The sequence below is a fragment of the Drosophila obscura genome, unplaced genomic scaffold (genome assembly GCF_018151105.1).
Source record: "Drosophila obscura isolate BZ-5 IFL unplaced genomic scaffold, ASM1815110v1 contig_150, whole genome shotgun sequence".
Lineage (NCBI taxonomy): Eukaryota > Metazoa > Arthropoda > Insecta > Diptera > Drosophilidae > Drosophila > Drosophila obscura.
Genome location: NW_024542736.1, coordinates 3936087 through 3956015, shown reverse-complemented (window position 1 = coordinate 3956015; position 19929 = coordinate 3936087). Strand labels below are relative to the sequence as shown.

General features: G+C 48.0%; 2 protein-coding genes across 2 annotated transcripts in view; one reads left to right on the top strand and one right to left on the bottom strand.

Annotated features, from left to right (window-relative positions):
- Nucleotides 1-13961: 13961 nt before the first annotated feature.
- LOC111067620 overlaps nt 13962-19929 on the bottom strand; it is a 46347-nt gene continuing 40379 nt past the window's right edge. Inside the window, exons 6-7 of the mRNA XM_022356802.2 lie at nt 14982-15270; nt 13962-14858 (exon numbers count right to left, since the gene is read on the bottom strand). Of these exons, the coding sequence (XP_022212494.2) occupies nt 14518-14858; nt 14982-15270 (630 nt within the window). The 3' untranslated portion in view covers nt 13962-14517. The remainder of the gene's footprint in view (nt 14859-14981; nt 15271-19929) is intronic.
- On the top strand, nt 17186-19588 carry LOC111067567 (anaphase-promoting complex subunit 4-like). The gene is given in 2 exon segments (XM_022356721.2): nt 17186-17714; nt 17717-19588. Coding segments are annotated over 2 exon segments (2298 nt in total). The 5' UTR covers nt 17186-17266; the 3' UTR covers nt 19567-19588.

The window sequence follows — 19929 nt, the reverse complement described above, 5'->3', positions numbered from 1 at the left end:
TGCGGGGGTTGGGTTGTGTCGACTGACCGAAGGACAGGGGACAGTAGACAGTAGACAGATACAGGACCCATTCACAGTCGAATTGACAGCAGCTGCAGCGGTATTCAATTAAAAAACTTCATTTGCCATGGGGTGCAACCTGTCCGAGGGCGGATTCCCTCCATCCTCGACTGGCGTTGCTTCGGTTAAATGCAAAAACAGCAATTTCAATAAAAATGTGATTTATTCTGCCGCCCATTGCCCTGGCTTTGCCTTTGCCTGCATTAAACTCATTTATTTTATTATCAACAACGGGGTCGGGCATCGTAAACATAATTTTAAATTAACGACACGCCGCCGCCCGGGCGCAGGCAAACAAATCGCAGCCGTGCAATGCCGCGCCGCCATCCAACAGCCGCCATCCAACAGCCAACAGCCAAGAGCCGCCATCCCCGGCGTATGCGCCATATTACATAGTTCTTCATTCTTTCCTTCTGGTTCCTTTTTCCTGCCTTCATTTTTCAGCATGCTCGGCCATATTTCATGTTATTTTTGCTTAGGTAGAATCGCCGGGAAATTATAATGGAGCATAAATTGCGCTTAGATGAGGGCCAGCGCCAAGGAGCAGACGTAGCCGCAGCCGCAGCGGCAGCGGCATCCCTGTGCCGTTGCCATAGCCATTGCCAACAATTACTGCAGGCCAAGTGCTCATTTAGGCCATAAATAAGTGGGCAGGGCCACTTAAGCTAAAGTTCCGAGTTCCGTCTGGCCCTGGCCAACAAAAGTCAAATAAAATTAAATGGTTTTTCATACATCTTCGCGGCCCCTGAGAAATTGAGACATTGAATGTCTAGGGCAAGGCCAAACAAAATTGAAATATTAAAAATAAATCAATTTATTGTGCCGCCAAGGAGCTGAGGAGCTGAGGTGCGGTGCGGTGGGCATGGAGACTGGCGGGATTCCCCAGAGATAGCAATAATAAACGCGTCGTGTGATAAATATAAAGCCATCGCATGACAAAACGTACAAAAGTCAACGACAACAGTGTCAAAATTGTCTCGGAAGTGGCGACTATTTTAATAAATAGATCGATTCCAATAGAACGTTTTACACAGCATATAATCGCAGGCAGAAAAAACGTTGCGAAGCGATCCATGTGTCTGCCAAGGGGATTTACTGCCGACGGCTAACAGTCAACAGTTAACAGTTAACGGCTTAAATGTATCCAACGAACAATAGAAGCAGCGAGTGTAATTTATGTAAAGAGCAGTATTTATGCTGTTTCACACATTTGCCAGGCACATTTATTAAGTACCCGATACGTGACTTGCACATAAATAGGCCTTAATCTGGATGGTTGTAGGTTGTAGGCCTAAAGGCAGGATAGGCTGTAAATACGAGCGTTTAATAAACTCATGTCGCAATTATTACGCATACGCAGTGTGGGATACATTCATTAACTGCCAGCTGGTGCGATTGTACATAGAATCGAGGAGCTGGAAGTGCGGGACCTCAACCTTATGAAAATTTAAATGGAATTTCATGTTGTATGACATCCAAGTACTCAAAGGTTTTTGCTTATTTGCTAGGAGAGATCGAAATAGGTGAGTTTTATCTACGAAATTTGAATGCCCGAATGAATGCAATCGCTGGAAGAAGTGCTCCTCCAACTAATGAAAGAAGTTTTACGGAGTGTATTTGCTTTTGTTGTCTGGTGCTTTCCAAATTCCTGCTTCCAGCTCCTGCTTCCAGTTCCCTTATCGTATTATGCAAATATTCAATAATTTAAGAGTATTTCAATAATGAAAGTGCTCGCAATAAGTCGGGAGACAGAGCGTGAGAGAGAGAGGGAAAACCCTTCGCCCACTTTCATCTGCCGGGCTTGGCCAACGTTGAAAATGGCGCAAAATGTGCGTATAACGAGTTCTGCTTTTTATGCAAATCAATGCATATTATAAGGCAGTAAATGAGCCAGGTCCTGAATGGGAATGGGAATGCGAATGGGAATCTGTAGTGGATGAGTACACGGTTGGTCTGTAAACTGAAGCTCTCAGCGCTCGCTGCTGCTGCTGCTGCTGCTGCATTGAAATGCAAAGCACGAATCGAACAAATTTCATTTATCCGGGAACGAGGGCTGTTACTCAGCGAGTGGCAGTTGTATTGTGCACTCGGCTGGGCGGGCAGGCAGGCAGCCAGCCAGCCAGCCAGCAGGCAGGTGGTGTGCAACTGATTCAACATAATTTAATGGGCTGAGTGTGGCTCCAAGGCGGAAGCAGCTCAGCCCCGTGTCGTGCTCTATCAGCCATTGCATCAGCATCATCATCAGCATCAGCCTCAGATGCCAATGAACCAGCCAACCGGGCCCTCTGCCGTCTGCCTTTGTCCTAAAAGTGTGTGTCAATAGCTCACGGAGATTGCCTAACATTAGCGGACTATGGCTAATGGCCTGGGGACAGGTCAAAGTTGAGCTCTTAACAAACTCTAATCGGCCGACAGCAGCGCATTTACCAAGCTCATATTTCAAGAGCAGAGCATTCTGTCGAGCAGAAAATGAAGCAGCAACACGTCAGAGCAGCAGAGAAAATAGAAAGCCGGGCATAGCAGATGCAGGGGAGGGTAGGGTAGGGTAGGGGCGAGTGCACTCAAAGCGCATAAATACTAACAACCTGCAGCTATTTCCTGCTCGAGTATACAAATCTACATTTATAATTCAGGACATATCCAACACCTGGCAGCAGTCAAGCTGAGCAGAAAAAATGCACAAGAGCAAGGGGCACAAAGCAAAGAGCAAAGGACACAAAGTTGCTGATGAAGGGGCCCAACGGAGAGTGCAGATGCCAAAGCTGGCGCCCAAAGCACTTACACACACACACACACACACACACACATAACCTTTGGAGGATATTCCGCGACGCTGCACTACTCTGAGCGGAGTGAAGTGCCAGGAATGCTTTTTCCAGTCAAAGCTTTGAGAGAGGCGAGGCCCAACTGCCTTCGACACGGTCTCGGTCTAGCCACATTACGCATGGGTCATGTGTGACGACTTGGAACAAATTAACAGAAGCATTTGGCGAGGTGCTAAGGCGCAACGATGCAGCGCAACGTCCAGCAGCCCAACGAGTGAAATCTACATTTTCTGTGGCAGCCATAAAACTAAGCACACAAAATAGCAAAACAGTTGCCAAATATATTCAGGCACTGGGTGGAAATATATAGGGAAGATCGCAGCACAGAGGCCTGGGGCTCGGGCACCCCAGCAGACTGTGGTCTGCCTGGGATTAGCAAGGACATTACATGCATGCCAGCCTGCCTGACTGGCTGCCTGACTGGCTGCCTGACTGGCTGCCTGCGCTTGTGGCCAAATGAATTGGCAACATGCAACATGCAATAGCATGGGGCAGACGAGAAGTGTGAACTGCCTCCCGAAAAAGAATGCAACAAGAGAAAGGACTGGGGCTTGGGGACCCATGCGAATCCCAGATAAGTTGAAGCAAAACCAATTTTTGAGCGGCTTGCGATTTTGCATATCAAAGTCATCAAATATTTATTACAAAATGTCAGCTTGTTGTTCCCAGGACACATGTCACTCCCACAGAAGCTTGTGGCGCGTCTCTCTCTCACCCTCTCTCTCGACCCATTTCCCATCTCTATCCATTCATCTCTGGCTCTCTGGCTCTGTGGCTATTGCTCTGACCCTCTGGCAGCACAAATATTTATGAATGGAACTCGAGCTGCAGCTGATGATGAGCATGCTGACAAGATGCTTGGCACAAGCAAAATGAAAATGAAAACGAAAATAGAAACGAAAATGATGAAGGGAAATAGAAGAAATAGAAAAAAAACAGCAACTAAACTCTCAAAGGACATGCAAATCGAAATGCCAGCACACAGGCAACGGGACAAGATAAATTATTACATGTAAATCGAATTGCTGAAGGAATCCCAGGATTCCGAATTACTCGTCAGGGAAGGGGTCAGGAAAAGCCAAACCAGGCTGGAAATTATCTCGGTCCTCTGAAAAGTTTAATTCCAAATTTCACGCCTGCATGCAGCAAGGGCTCTCCTCAGCCAGGGACAGGGCAGGGGCTGAGGGGTTGGGGCACACAATCCACTGTCATCACAGCAAAGTTCATAACATGGCACAACACAACACGACTCTGATGCAGTCTGCCACCGGGCAGGCAAGCGTACGGCTGACGAGAGGGTTTTGTATGCGATCATAATCCAAAAACAGAAAACAGAAAATAAAAACGGGTAGTAAAAAATTCCAAAAACACTTCATGTGTGAAGCACTTTTCACATGCGATTTGTGTTGAAAGGCGTCGTGGGACATTATTTAAAGGTGACAGGCGACACGAGATCTCCAACGCAACGCTCTCCGGCTGCAGCACCAGCCTCAGCCTCCTCCGCACAAGCAGTGGCCGTGGCATAGCCACAGCAACGGCAACAGCAACAGCAACGGCAACGGCAACGGCAGCCCAGGGAAGCATCTCAGGCAGTGTGCCACAATGTTTGGCCAAGCCAACCAAGGTACCATCCAGCCCGAGTGCCTGCCTCTGCCTCTACCTCTAGCCTGCCACCATTGCCATTCCATCCGCCTGCCAGTTGCATGCAGGCAGGCGAGCCGGCCAAAGTTGGACCAGGTTGGTGCATTCTAGCGCTCACAAAGGTCACTTAGTCAACGAGCAACTATCAGGGCAAGCGATGGTTGGCGATGGAGATGCTGTGAGCGAGGAGCGAAGGATGCCGAGAGGGGCCGAGGCTGGGCTGGGCTTGGCTTGGCGCTTGTCAACTTGAGTGAGGCTGCCTGTCGGTCCGGCAGTCGTGGGATGTGCTGCTGTGCTTGCCGAGGCTAAGGCTAAGTGCTTGTGGCATTTGTTGCTGCCCCCGAAAAGGAAAACGTAAAAATAAATAGAATAGTTGTGGTGGATGGGGGGAGGAAATGGTTAAAGCCGCATGCGAGTTTTAGTTTTAAATTTGCAGCACTATTCATTTGCTTATGCAAATGCCCCGGGCAAAAGTTGCAACAGATTTGCATTTGTTTGCTCATTTGAAGCTGCCATGGAAACCGAAATGAAACCGCACGAGCCAGGCTTTATTAGCATACGCCAGCATCAAGCAACCAGCAAGCCAAGGTGCAACTGTCACTTCCACTGACATTGCCACTGCCACTGCCACGGCAACAAACTTTGGCAGCAAAGGCGTGACACGGCAAGGTGACAGAGGCAAAGCCAAGCCAAGTCAAAGTGTTTATTGTTTGTCGGCTGGATAGATGGAGGGATGGAGAGATGCCTGGCTGATATTAATATTTGCCAAGATTGCATTGCCACATCGCCCTGCTCTCTCGACTTGTGGCTGGTTAGACAAAGAAGAAAACTTCGCTTGCCATGCGTCTAACTTTCTTAATATAATGACACTCGCAGGCAACAGCATCAGGCTGCCCAAATCAATGTCTGGCCCCCAAGACCGAGGCCCACTGCAGGGTAGGGTCTGAGGCCATGTTAACACGTGCCAACTAATAAAATCTTTATGTGCCTGGCCCGGGAAAGGATTGAAAAGCGATAAAGCGACCGGGTCACGCATCCCGGCCGTAAGTTGCCGATGATGATGATGCCCACTAGCAGTGGCCGAGTGACCCGAGCACCCACCGATATCAACCCTTTGATACGTATATTTGTTTGCCATTTAATTTATGTGCCAAATTTACGATATTTGCCAACATTAAAAGCAGCACAGCACAGCGCACAGCATGCTGTCGCCCAAAGGCCTCTCTCGCTCTCGCTCTGCCTTTGATTCGAGGTAATTTAGAAGCTTTTACACACAGAGAACAAAAAATTGCAAACAACTTTTCATCAACATTTGCACAAAGCTCGGAAATCTAATGTGTTATTTGATGATTATCCTCGCTGCCCGCTGCCCGCTGGCTGCTTGCGTATTCTGTGTGCGGAGCGGAGCCTCGACTTCCGGTTCCGCTTCCGCTTTGGACTTTCATTGGCCCGATGCAGCTCTCAATTTAATTGAAATTGTTACTAGTTTATGGAAATTGTTGCTGTTTGATGGCCACGCCCAGTGCAGCCAGCCCCCGCTGTGCTTGGGGGCAAGTGAAACATATCACAACAATTGAGTGTGCAACGCAACACTAACCAGGCCAACGGACAAAAACGAAACGTGGTCAGAAAAGTTGAAACTAATTATGTTAAAAGCTTTCGGTTGAGCCACGCCAAAAATTAGTGAAGTGTGCAGCGCCATGCCCGGGGTGGGTCTGTTCTGTTCTGTGCTCTACTGTGCTGTTCTGTTCTGGAGTCATTGCCGGTGGTAACTAACAAAACATGAAGCAGAGCATAATATGCTAAATTAAATAAAAACACGCGAAATACGGAGCGCCAGACCCCGCCGCACCCGGAACCAAAGTCCAACCCCAGACCAAACTCCGCCCACGGCTCCGCAGAGACACCGAAGGGCAGAGAGCCAAATGTCACCGTGCCATCACCGGGAAGCCATCGCCGCGTCGGCCATTGTCAGCCGCCCTGTGGCAGCGACTGTGACGCTCTCCTGTTGCGGCAGCAATGTACTAAACTTTAATGAGCTGTGGCCAGGAGCAGCAGGCGGAGATCGCTAGTGCTCGACAGTGGCATGCTGATGATTTTCATAAATTTAATTTGCGACGCGCCCTCAACAAATGCTGAGCAGTGCACGATTCGTTCACAGTAATTTGCATTTTAATTATACAAATTGGAGTCGAAGGAGCTGTGCTGTGCTGTGCTGTACTGTGCTATCCAGCCAGCAAGATGAAGAGATACATCGAACAGAAATGAGTCAAAGTGAGTGAGCAATCAGCTGGATACGTGCAGATTCCCCTTTGTCCAAATCAAATGTACTTTGGCTAAATCAAACCCAACAAATACTACGAGTGGGAGTTCGATTGCCTGTAAAACTTACCCCCCTTTTTGGCCAACAAAAAATAAAAAGATTTACATGCAAATTAGCAACAAGGGCACAACTAGAATTTCTATTTTATTTATTTAATTTGTATTCGTTTTAGTTTCGGACTGAAGCAGACAGTCAAACGGAGGGACGGGACCGGCCGGCAGACGGATGGATAGACACACAGACGAAGTCCCACTGCCAGTGCCACAGCCAGTGCCAGTGCCAGTGCAGGCTGGGGCAAGTCGACTTCCACTTCATTAGTTTGAAGTTCTGCTCAAAAGCAAATTTTTCAACTAGTTTGCAGAGGTTTTTGTGCAGCGCGAGTCTCCCCTCTTCACATAGCCATGTCCTGGCTCTGGCACTGGCTCTGGCCCCGACTCGAGTCGAGTCGACCAGGGCCAAAACGCAAACAAAAAGAATTCATTTGGTAGTACAAAAGAATTTCAATTGCAGTGCATACAAATTACTTTGTGTAAACTTTGTGCAGCTTGCTTGTGCATCTACTTGTGCCCTGTTCTGAAGGAGCAGAGATTCGCGGCTGTCTCCAGAACCCCCCCCCGCCAAGACTTAAGCGCCCACCCCCAGCCCCACCATGGGGGCGCATTTCATATTCGGAGGCGGGCCAAGTGCGATCTCGTTTAAGCCTGGGTAGCAACATGTGGCTGATGATGGTTTTGTTATGGTTGCTGCTGCTGCTGCCGCTGCCTCATAAATTCGAGGCTGCTGCTCATGTGTGCAAACAGCACAGAATTTCCAACTAAATTGAAACAGAAACAGAAACAAGCAACAGAAACGAGCAGCAAATGTGGGCAAATAAACATATGTAGACGCACTTAAGCCCAACACCCAGCTCGACTCGGCTCGGCACGGCACCGCACTCAGTCACACACCTACCAGGCATAAATCATTTATTTGCAAATATGCATATTAAATATTCTATAAATTTATTGCCCGGCAGTCACAAAGGCCGTAAAACAAAAGCCAAAGCAAGCCATACAAAACCTTGTCAATGGACCTACTGCTACTGCTGCTCCTCCCCACACCCATAGGGCCACAGCCATAAACAACTGGCCACTGCAGCTGCTTGTAACATGTGCTTGCATATGTATCTGAGCATCCATTTGCATGTGTATCTATGCGTACCCAAGTGCAGATGTGTGGGAGTGCTGCAGGCGAAATAGATGCAATGCCCAAAGAAGCATTTAAACATTCAGCTTAAGCTATTTATTTTATTTAACGCTTCAAGTGCAAAATGCTTTTGCACGAAATGCAAATTTATTGCGCCTACAGTGACCAGCAAACACAAGACTCGACACACACACAGCACACTCGCATGATGCCTGATGCCTGGCCACTGCAGTGTGTTGCACTGTGTTGCATGTCTCAAGGCTGGCGGGGCATAAAAGTTTGCAACAAAATGCTCAAGTTAAAAGTTGTTTGTTTCCACTGGCCTTACTTTCAGCCGGAAATTGCGTTAAGTGTCCACTTAAGTTTCATACAATTAACTTTAACTTGGACTTTGGCAACTGTAACGAGACGAGCTTCAAAGGCGACTGCAACATCAGCAGCAACCGAAACTGCAACATGCCTTGCAACAGTAAAACGAGAGCCAACTTGTTGGGCTTTTGGGCAAGTTCAACGACTTCAGTTCGTTGCATTTCCCCTCAGTATTTTTTGTGCGCTTTTGCATATACCGAATTAAGCCAAAACTTTGTTCGGAAAGTTGTTGGCCCGTAATTTGTTTGTTCTGTGGGCCAAGCACAAAAATCATTAAAATTAAATTAGTCCGAAAATAGTTGCAAAGACGAGTCGAGTCTATGCTCAAAAGGAAAATGTGTTATTACATTTTTACTCCCTCAAATGGAAAAACGATCCCTTGAGCCAGGCAGTCACGAAAAGAAAGGAACTTCATAAACTCCAACTCAAAACTAATAAAAAATAAAGCCAACGAATTTCGAAGCTATTCAATAAAATTAATGAAGAACGTGAGACATTTGCTGGCTGGCATATAAGGAAAGCTGCCACGGCCACTGCCACTGCCTCAGGCTCTGTCTCCTCCTTTCCGTCCTCCACATGATACAGGCACATAAAACCAAATTTTATGACAAAAGTTTCATCCTCATTGTTCTAAGAGTGTCGGATGCGAAGCGAATGAAAAACCAAACAGAAGTGTAAATAAATACAAAATAAATTTGATGAAAATTGTGCAGAAAGTTCATTTAATATGGATTAAAAGTTTTTCAGCTGCCCTTTCCTGGCGACTCGTGCGGACTCTCTAGTGTCTATCTGTCTCTCAGTCTGCATGTCTGTCTGTCTGTGTCCCAGTGGCTTAATTCGATCCGATTTGATGGGTAAGGATGAGTATAAGAACTTCACAACTCGCTACCTTACGATGATTGGAAATGGCATGCGGGACATTTGCTTGTAATTGGATTTTAAAGTAGTCAAATTCTAGTCCGTCTGTCCGTCTGGGATACATTTTTGCGAGTGAATCCGAGTGATGACTGAACATGTCCATTTATCTGGGTAAATTCAATTATATGGAAACTTTGCAATAGTTATTTCTGGCTTGCTGCTGCATAATTCATTATGGCCAGCCAGCAACTATGTGAAAATTTCGATAACTCACAAGTTTGAAAATTTGTGCGCAAATTAAATTAAGCTGTCACTGCCCGCCGTCCCCCCCCACACCGTAGTCAGGGTGGCCGTGTAGCTGTGGTGGGAGAAGTTGAGGACACAACACTCAGGCCACAGAAACTTTCTTTGCAAAGTGTCAAGTTTTAGTTGTCGTAGACGTTTCCGAAATTATTTTTTGAAGTTTATTACAAGAAGGCGTGCGCGTGTCCAAGGATATACTCGTACTATGCGAGTGTACGAGTCTACGAGTGGCTGCTCTGAGTGGAAGGGAGTCTCCTCCGACTGAGACTCGTGTGTGCTCTCTGGCGCATAAAGATCATTGACCAGCCCCATCCCCCAGTCCCAGGCCCCCAGAGCCGTCCCAGAGCTTGCCCAACGTAAGTCAAAGTTTGGTGCAGTTTGAAATTATGTCACCCCGGCCAGCGGGTGCTCATTTGAAGCATTTGTCCGGGACATGACAAAAGTTCCTTAGTGTAAATTCAATAAGGCAACATTTTGCATAAACGAGGCAGGCTCAGCAGCCCAACTTCGGTGCTGCCTCTGTCCCAAAACTGTTAAATGGTAATTTAATGAACCCTTTTTTTCCCTTCATCCCTGCCCAGACTTTGGGATTTAGTTACGGCGACTCAAGCCCACCTTTTGCATGATAAGTGGGCTGCAAAAGTTCTGGAAGCTTGAATTTAGTTTAATCGAGAGTGAACGTATTATATGGCTGAGGCTGGATCGATAGGTCCTCTGACTGTCTGTCTGTCTTCCCCAACGAGGTGCTGGTAAATCTGAAAAGATTGACGTCAGCTCCATTCTGCCAGCTGCCTCACTTCCGCCATGCCATTCTCGACCGTTCGGAACTGCACTCAAGGAAAATTGGCAACTGACAACTGGCTTTTATTTTGACCACCTCCAACTTTTCGCAGCCGAGGGCAACATCTCATCAGTGTTTATTCATGAGGCAGCAACACTTTTCTTAATAAGTCTTCATGCCCAGTGTCCCAGGTCGAATGTCTGTTGGCCACTGGCCACTGGCCACCGTATGCCACTGGTCAGTCCGGCCCGGCCTGCAGTGTCCATCTGGCATTGAGGTTTCCCCATCGTGTCCTGCACTCACGTCCAGAGAAATTGCCAGTTATGTGAAAAGTGTCACATCTTCTGCAGCAGCAGGAGGAGACAGATGAGGGGCTGGCCCAGTCCATTGTGTTGTGTCACAGTTGGCCGGCAATTGACCCACGCCTCGCACTTATTTATTTGCATTGTGCACTTTACAGAAACGAGAATATTTGTGATATAAAAACGGACCAGCAGTCCAAGCAGCCCAAGCAGTTGCAGTTGCTCTGTGTCAATTTAAATGAGTTCGAGGCGTGTCAAATCTCCCCAGGGGCTGCAGCTGGGGCTGGATGGATTGCTCCGGAAGAGCCTGGCTCTCTGGGAGAGTGCAGGGGGCCAGATGCATATGCAGCAACCGGCCATATCGCTTATCTGCACTGCATGGCATTGTCACTATTTATTATGCACTCAGGCTGCCTCATTTGCGTTCTGCTCTGCTTTAAGTGATTGCAAATTTGTTTGGTGGCGGCAGCTTTAATGCGGTCGCCAGCCGGATCACACTGAGTCCCTGCCCGATTAATCAATGCACTCATGCACAATTAATGTCCATGTACATTTTCGTTAATAACGCTCCGGCTGCTCGTCAGACGTGTGAGTTGTGCCAGCACATTCGATGCGAATTAAACGCTTTTCGTCAGCACAAAAAATACAAATTAAACATCGGTAAAGCAACGCAAATTGGCCGCTTTGTGCATCAGGATTTCTCGACTTCATTTGGCCCCACAAGAGTCCTTAGCTCATGTTTAATAACTAAGCAATGGGGGAATGAATGGGAAAATCAGCATTGTTGCAACCGGCAACCTGGCAACCTGCACCCTGTCCCACGCTGCCCCCTTGGCGACACCAAAGCGAGAGCCAAGTGCTGGCACCTCCGGCGTCCGGTCACTATAAATTTGATAGGGAATCAATGGAATCAATTTACGCTCCTCGCCAGCACATTGTCTGGCTCCAGCTGTGTGTGTGTGGCCATGGCCACGGCCACGGGCGACGGCAATGGCGATATGATGGCGATGACGATGACGATACGGTTGGACTTGGTGCACAAGGGACGACAACGATGACGACGACGACGGCAACGACAACGACGACCACAACGTTAGTTCGCTATTGGAAATGCACACTTGACATCCTGCGACACGCAGGTCAGGAGGATATCGTGAGAAAAACCAACAAAGAGAAACAGAGACACTGCTCGGAGCAGAGCAGACCATCGCCAATCTGTAGAACACTCGTCAGCCACACCACCGCTGATTGTGGTTGGGGGAAGGCGCGTTGAGGGGATGAAACCATCATAAATAAATCAATTTGTAATTCGATGCGCGTAGCTAATTGATTTTAATTGTGCTCTGCGGTCTGTCAAACTCAATTTGGTGACTCTGTGCACTCTGTGCGCTGCATCGCATCGCAACGCATCGCATCGCAGGAAAAAGGATATGTCTCTGGGCAGGAACAACACGTTCCCCACCGGCTAATTGCACGTAAATAAGCTGCGGTCCAATATCCGAGGCTGGACACGGACACGGCTCCTGATCATTGGGACATGTGCCTGCCTGCCTGCCTTTTCTGTGTCTCTACTCGCTGCTGCATCTGCAATGCAAATTAGTTGACTTCAATTAGCAGGCCCTGCATCATTTTGCTGCACACTATGTTCAGAATACTCGCACTAGTCCATGTTCGGGTGAAGGAATTAAAAAAAAAGTATCTAATTGGCCCTCCCGCAAGCCCATTCCAAATTAGAGCCATGTTGGCACGGATGTTGTTGCGGTGCGTAGGCAGAGTTGATCGATTAATTGAAGGATCCGATTGCGGGTGAGGGAGTGCCTACCGCTCAATGTACAAGGACTGTCCCCGTTTGCGAACAGGTTCCGTTCGAATAACGAACTAAATTCCCACTTCCCTCTGACAACTCTGATAGCTTTAACATTTTTATTGTTGCGAGTACAGAACATTTTGAATTGAATTAGAACGGAGAAATACAGATAAAAATAATAACGAATAACGACTACGAATATTCGGTTGCTTTGTCCGTGATCCTTGTGGCAGGGCAGGCTGCAGCAGACAAGGATTTTTCGCATTTGCAAAGCATCAGAGAACCAACCGCAGAGCCGAGCAGCTGCTGTATTCTGATACATTTTGTTGCTATCATCTGCAGAGTGGTTGAAATTATTTCGGTGCTTGTTTGTTTGCAATTTAATTTAAATACACACAGAGAGCAACTTTCCAGACGCTTGGCAAACGAAACGGAATGCCAAGATATTTATATATTTATTTTCGCATTTGCAGAAATATTTTCTATGCAAAATCACGCACAATTCAAATGTTGCTGTTGCCGTTGCTGTTGCTGTTGCCGTTGCCGTTGCTGTGGCTATTGCCATGCATCTCTAAAAACACACTTTTATGCTCGTATATTCGAGTGTGCGTTTTCAAATACATTGTGGAAACGGCAAAAGCGAAAAAGGATCCTTATATATCTGCAATTATTTGTGACAACAGAGTCGGAGCGGAATCGGAGACCCCTTTGGCTCGTCGAAAAGTTTCTGCTGGAAGTCGTTCGAGGAGCAGCTCTCGGCCGCAATTGAAAAGAAATAACAAAGCGCGCTTCAATAATTTTCCTACAACTCGTTCTTGTGATTCTAGTGGGGCGGGGTACACTCGTACTGGCGGCACCAACAAAATATAATACAAAATGCGCATGCAGAACGGAAACGGCAACGCCAACCAACAGCAACAACAACAACAACAAAAAATGGCTGCGAAAGGAACGGAACGGAACGGAACGGAAAGGACGGAAAGGACAGCAACGGAAAAGGGAGTATGCAGTGCATTGTACTAGATTCTTTCTTTTACATTTCTTTCAGCTCTTCCGCTGCGTAACGGCAAGTTTTTCACACTTTGGCAGGCAAACTAAATGCAGACAATAACCAAAAGCCAGGCTGGCGAGGGAAGGAGGCACGAGGCTGGGCCGGCCTTTGTTGCCAGAATTTTCACTAAGATTGCTTAACGCCAAAAATCAACAGTGGAAATGCGTTGAGTCGGAAAATGCATTGGGTCACCGGTCACACTGTAGAATAAATGAAAATTTCTGGAAATTCCAGGCATCCGAATCGAGTAGAATTAGACCAGGCTGCGTTTAAAATTAACACACACTTTTTATTTAATTTCACCACCATTTACAATATGCCTATACAAGGCTTTGATTTATTTACTTTAAATTAAATTAATATTATTTTAATTTGGTTTTGCATTAAATATATATTTTACACACATTTTCTTATCTGTTTGATTTTTGGTTTTCCATTTTACTCGTTCGCTCGTGCATCTCATGTATTTCTGTTGTATTTTTCACATTTAAAGTAGATTCAGTAATTTGATGTACTCTGTATATTTTTGTATTCTTCATTGGGGTTTTTGCTTTAAGTTATGTTTGAGTTTTCTTTGGTTTTTCAATGGGTTTTGTGTAAACATTTATATTTGGATTTCCAGGAGTGCGGCCAGGGCCGGGCCAGGAGTGCCAGTGGAGTGCCCCCCGGCTCGTTCCTCTATAGGTTGTAGACTCTTCTCTGGTGCATCTTGCTGCTGGGGCTTAAGACTAGGCTAGTTTATAAATGTTCGCTTAACGTTAATTTGTTTTTTTTTTTTTTTGGTTTTGTTTTGTTTCGTTCTCTTTTAGCTCGGTAGTAGACACCACATCTCAAAGTGCGGGGCAATGAAATGAGAATGAAAAGCAGTCATCAAATGAAGATCATCGAACCGAACGCCAAACGCAACTCAGGCTTGCATAAAACATATGTTGAATTACTCGTACTTAAGGATTTAACTAACTGGTTTGCCGGTAACACATGCCCATGTCCATGCCGGGCAGACGGGACTCGCTTAGGCCTGGCCAACCGTCCTGACTGCTGGCCCGGCCAGTGGCTGCTTGGGCGCCTTGGAGGCGCTGCAGCTGGACAGAAGGGGACGCGGCTGCTCCTTGGAATGTGTCATCAATGCGGTGGCTGCTGGTGCCGTTGCAGCTTCTTTGCGGGTGTCTGCAGCCGGGTGCTGGGCACCCACAATTAGCCCATGGCCCATCAGGGAGCTAATAATCAGAGCTGCCAGGGCGCCCATTACGAGGGGCGCCACGCAGACGCTGGGGCTGGGTCGAGGCGAGGCGGACGATGTCGAGAAATACGAACTAAAAAAGTTCGTCAGGCTCGAGTCGGATGAGAGCGTAACTGTGCTCCGGAAGCAGCCAAACAAAGAAAGAGAGTTGGAGGGAGAGCGGAAACGGAAGGCAGATGGATCAGTAACGTTATTGCATAATTGGCTTAGGCGAGCAGACAGTCAGTTGGACTCACCTCGTGCCGGTATCGGATCCTTTTGCGGAGTGCCCAATTCAATTTCCTTGTACTCCTGATACAGGTCGCCGATTTGTGCCGAGCAGCGCAGCAGCAGTCCGCCCGGATTGGGATTGGGTGCGTAGACGGGCCCTCCGTGGCCGTAGACAGAGTTCAGGCCGTACACGCCATTGTAGATGGCCGGATTGATGCTGGAGAAGTGCACGCCCTGCAGCTGCAGCTTCACCGAGATGCGGGAGGCAATCAGATTGTCGATGGTTCGTATGTACTGGGTTTCCACATTGGTTATCTGCAATAGGAAAATTATGGGGTTACAGAGCGAAGATTGAGAGTGTGCCAGGCGCAGGGATTAACATTTTTAGACAGCTCCTGTTTGTTTTACACTCGCAAATGCATTTGCATAATTTAAGACGCCCAGACGAGGATTCTGTGGAGTGGTTGTGGGTGTTCGAGTGGGGCGGTTCAACATTTGGCAACGTTTAGCCCTCACGCTCGTAATAGTTTTGTTTGTACTCCTTGGACCGGGGACCAAGGAGAAAAAAACTTTTGCCAGCCAGCATCTTGTCGCCATTTGCAAGTTGGCACAGTTCGGCGAGGAGCCGAGGTGGGGGACAGTTGCCACATGTGCTGGGAGACACTTGTGTATGCATGGAAATTATGTATCAAGGAACTTTATCTGTGTTAATGTAATGCAGCAAAAAGCAGCGGCGTCTGAGCCAAACACAAACACACAAAGCGGCAGAGAGAGACACAGAGAGAGAGCGGAAAAAAAGTGGAGCCCTGGCCGAGCCGGAAGACTCACACAATTGCACACATTAGTGGCTGCGGCATCACCAGCAGCAGCAGCAGGACATGCTTGCTGGTAGGACAAGGACACAGACATGGACATGGACATGGAACGGGCTCAGCCAGAGCCGAAACTGCGCCAGACGACACATTTGACGAAAGTTTTGCCAGTTTTCTGCAGGCTTTGCCTAGCTGCCGGCCCGGCCCGGCCCGATCCGATCCAATCCGAGCCGGGCCTTCCTCCTCCACTCTGCCTTTAGTCCCGTCTTATGCGCCATTTCTGCCTTTCATTTGACTTGCATCTTTATTGCTCTGTATCCATATCCGTATCCCCATCCGCTTCCCCATCCACATCCATACCCATGTCCATGTCCATGTCCTCGCTGCGTAAGTCCACTTTATTTTCGCCAGCTCTAAGACGCTTAAACTTGCATTTGGCTTAAATGCTGGCAGCAGCTCCTTCATGCGAGAACAGCTTTTATGCTTAATGGCAGTTATTTAGTGCAATTCACTGTAAAATTGTTGCCATAAGAGAATCTGCCGCTCGCCAGCTCCATCTCCATCGCCAAGTCTCTTTCTCTCTTTTTCTGCATCTACTACTACATCTGTATGTGAGTATCTTTATATCTCTGTGCCCCGCTTTGGCCATGTAGATCTGTGTATGTGAAAGGATTTGCGCTTTGATAAATATTTTCTCTTTTTTTCCCCCTCCCCCCTACGCATGTGCATTTCAGATGTTTAAGCAGCAAAACTTCTTTTTGTGTTCACGTATTTTACGTGCAGCTTTTCCTTTCCACATGTGTATTTTCCCTTTTCCTGTGTTGTGCACACAACGCAAATTATATATTTTAAATAGCTTTGTGCAGTTTAGTGTCGGACGACAGCAAATGTGCCCCACTAAGTCTTGCAGGGCCAGCATATAGTGAGAGGAATTCGTTTTGTACAACAGCCACCATCGATACGTTGCGAGATCATAATACCACTATGCTAAGACTACTAACATTTGTATGCCTGATATTTTGTTTCAGATTAAGTTCAGTCTTATTAATGGGGAACATAAACTGGCGAATGATTATTCAAACTTTAACCATAGCACATTAACGTCATTAACTGGGCTGCCACTGTTTTCATTTATTTGTCTCAATTCTATCGATATATATTATTATGGTAGAGTACATATCGAAATCCCTGGTGTTTCTCTCCATGGCTTTTGTGCATGACACATAGCATTGGTACATATATATATTTATAATGTACAAATTCCAATATTACTATTTAATTGCGCTACTTCCTCGAAAAGGTACAGCCGATATTTGCAACGAAAATATCGATATGCAGAATTATCAACCATGTGTTAATCAAACGAAAATATAATAAATTAAATTAAAACTCTGCAACTATTCCCGTTCTGTTGTAAGTTTTTCCACAGACGTCAGCCAATTGGGAATTAATAAATCTTCAAGCTTGCATAGGCAAATTTACTTGGAGAGAGTGTAAAAATGGCAGCGGCAAGCAGCATGAAGCTTTACGGTGGCCGCAATATGGGCTGCATTGTGGAGCGCATTGAGTGGAACAATAAAATGGATCTCTTTGCCTACGGCACAGAGAAAGGAGAGGTGGTGATCCAGCGGCTAAACTGGCAGAAGGTAGCAGCCTTCCCACCGCCCATCGAAGGTGCCAAAGTGCGCTCGCTCAGCTGGCAATGGGACGACACGCTGCTGGCCGTGGGCTACAGCAGTGGAAAGGTGGCCATGGTGGATGTCGACAGCGAGAGCCTGTTCTCGAGCCTAACCTACGACGACGACATCAGGAAGGTCCACTTTAGCCGGACTATCGACTGCCCGGAAACTCTGGAGGGCCACACCTTCAACTCCAAGGACAGGCACAAGCAATTTCTGCCCAAGCCACGGCCGCTGCCCAGCATTGACCCATCACTGAGGACCGACGACCTAAGTCCTTTCCCGAAGGTTTGCCCAGCTTCCTGATCGTAGTCCTATGCAGTGGGAAATTTCATCTGCTGCTTTTTGGCGCCCTGCAGGCGGGCAGCATCGATCTCACCCAGCACGTGCTGCACCCCGAACAGTTCGAGGTTTACGATGTGCAACTGAACGGCGACTCGAATGCCATTTACGCCCTGGTGCGCGATGGCCAGCAGCTGAAGTTGCTCCACTTCCCCAATCAGGTGCTGCAGGACAGCATGGCGCCCGTAATGGGTGTGGCCAGGCTCTGCGCCCACATACTGGAGACGAAAAACTACATAAGCAACACCGAGCATTGCCTGCTGGAGGCCCGGGAGGCTGTCCAGCTGGAAATGCACAATAAGCTGACGGCCTACGTCAGCTCGCAAGCGTACGGAATCGCAGCCACAGACCTTCAGGAGCTGCACCTTTTTGGCTACACTTCTTTGGAGGTGGAGGATTTCCTTACAAAGTCGGAGAAAGATTTCAGGAAAATGGCCAAGGGTGTGGAACTCAGCCTGAAGGACCTGCAGGGCCTGGTATTCCGGCAGCTGAACGAAGCGGCCATCAGGATGTTCTACTTTCTGAACGCGATGACCGGCCTGGGTCGCATCTCCCATTTCTATGAGTCGCTCATCGTGCCGGAGGTGGCCGTCGAGGCGATGCGTGCGTGCGGATCCTTTTATCTGAAGGTGCACGAGCTGCAGCGGACCATCGATACCCTGGTTAACGAAATGAAGCTCTTTCACAGCTGGCTGATCTTCACCGTAATGCGGCTGTCGCACCAGGAGATACCCGACAAAATCGTCCTCAGCGACGAGCAGAACTGTGCTCTGGCTGAGCTCCTTTTCACGTTGGCACCGATGGATGCAGATGATGGCAGTGATGATGAGGAGGAGGGGGCTGAAAGCGCCCCTTCACTGCCCACACGCAGCCTGTTCAATCTGGAGCGCGTGGGTCAGTATCTGGAGAATGCCTTCCTGACGCAGCCGCAGCAGCAGTCCGTGGACCCCGACCAGCTGTGGGAACAGCTTGTATCCGAGAACGACTTCATGGACACGTCCAATACATTTGCGCCGCACGACACGAAGCTGTCACTGGTGCAGCAGCGCGAAAAGTTGTTCAATGCCATCGATGGCGTCTTCCAGAGACCCACGGAGAGCATCAGCACCAGCTTCAAGCTCAGCTCGACCATTATCTGCAGCGAGTTTTGCGCCATGGAGCCAAGAAAGGATCAGGACTTTGTGACGTGCAGCTATTATGTCCACGAAGCTGCCAGACGGGATATGTTCGCCCTCGCTATCAGCTGGGAGGAGGCCCTGATCCTGCAGTTCAGCCGGGCCGACAATTGTTTCTTGCTCTGCTCAAGCATCCACCTGAGGGCGGGCCCCTTCACCCCGGAGCTGCACAAGAACTACAACAATCTGCGCTTCGTGGACCTGCAGTTCTACAACGAGTCCATCCTATCCATACTGACCCAGAGCACGTCCCCCGCCAGGGATGTGCGTCCCCACAGCTGCTTCATTCAGCTATTGCTAAGCGGGGTGACGAATCAGTGCCCCCGGCACCATTGGGCGACGCTCATAAATCTGACGGATGCGACGGTAACTCGCAGCATCCACGACATCGCCGCCACGGACGCCTTCAAGTGTTTGGATGGAGTGTGCGATATGCTCGCCGTCTCCGGCGGCCGCAGGTTGGTCACAGTTATCTCCGACGGCCACCGCAAGATGACAATCTTCGAAACGGAAGTCCAGGCGACGGACGACACGGAGCTGACCGACGGATCGTTTCTGCAGATCAGCTCGGATACCAATTACCCTGAGCAGCTGGATACTTAGACTTACAATAATTAGATTAAAATTAATCTGAATATTTGTAGTCCATGTACGAGTACTCGTGAGTCCCGAAGAATGAAACTGAAACTGGAAATTTTCGCTGTATTTTGTGGCAGCAACAATGCTGGTAGAGATGCTCTGACTGCAAGCATAAATTCCCTGCAGCCGGCAGTCATTCAGCCGAAACCAGACAATGCTAAAAACCAATAAATATATTTTATACGAGCACTGTACTCCACTCGAACATAGTGCACAATATATATATGTGGATGTGTGTGTGTGTGTGCAGTGCATTGGTAGCGTATCAATAACAAATAAATTGTGGATAGCACTGCAATATCTTTCGGGCCGATACGTTACTGCGCC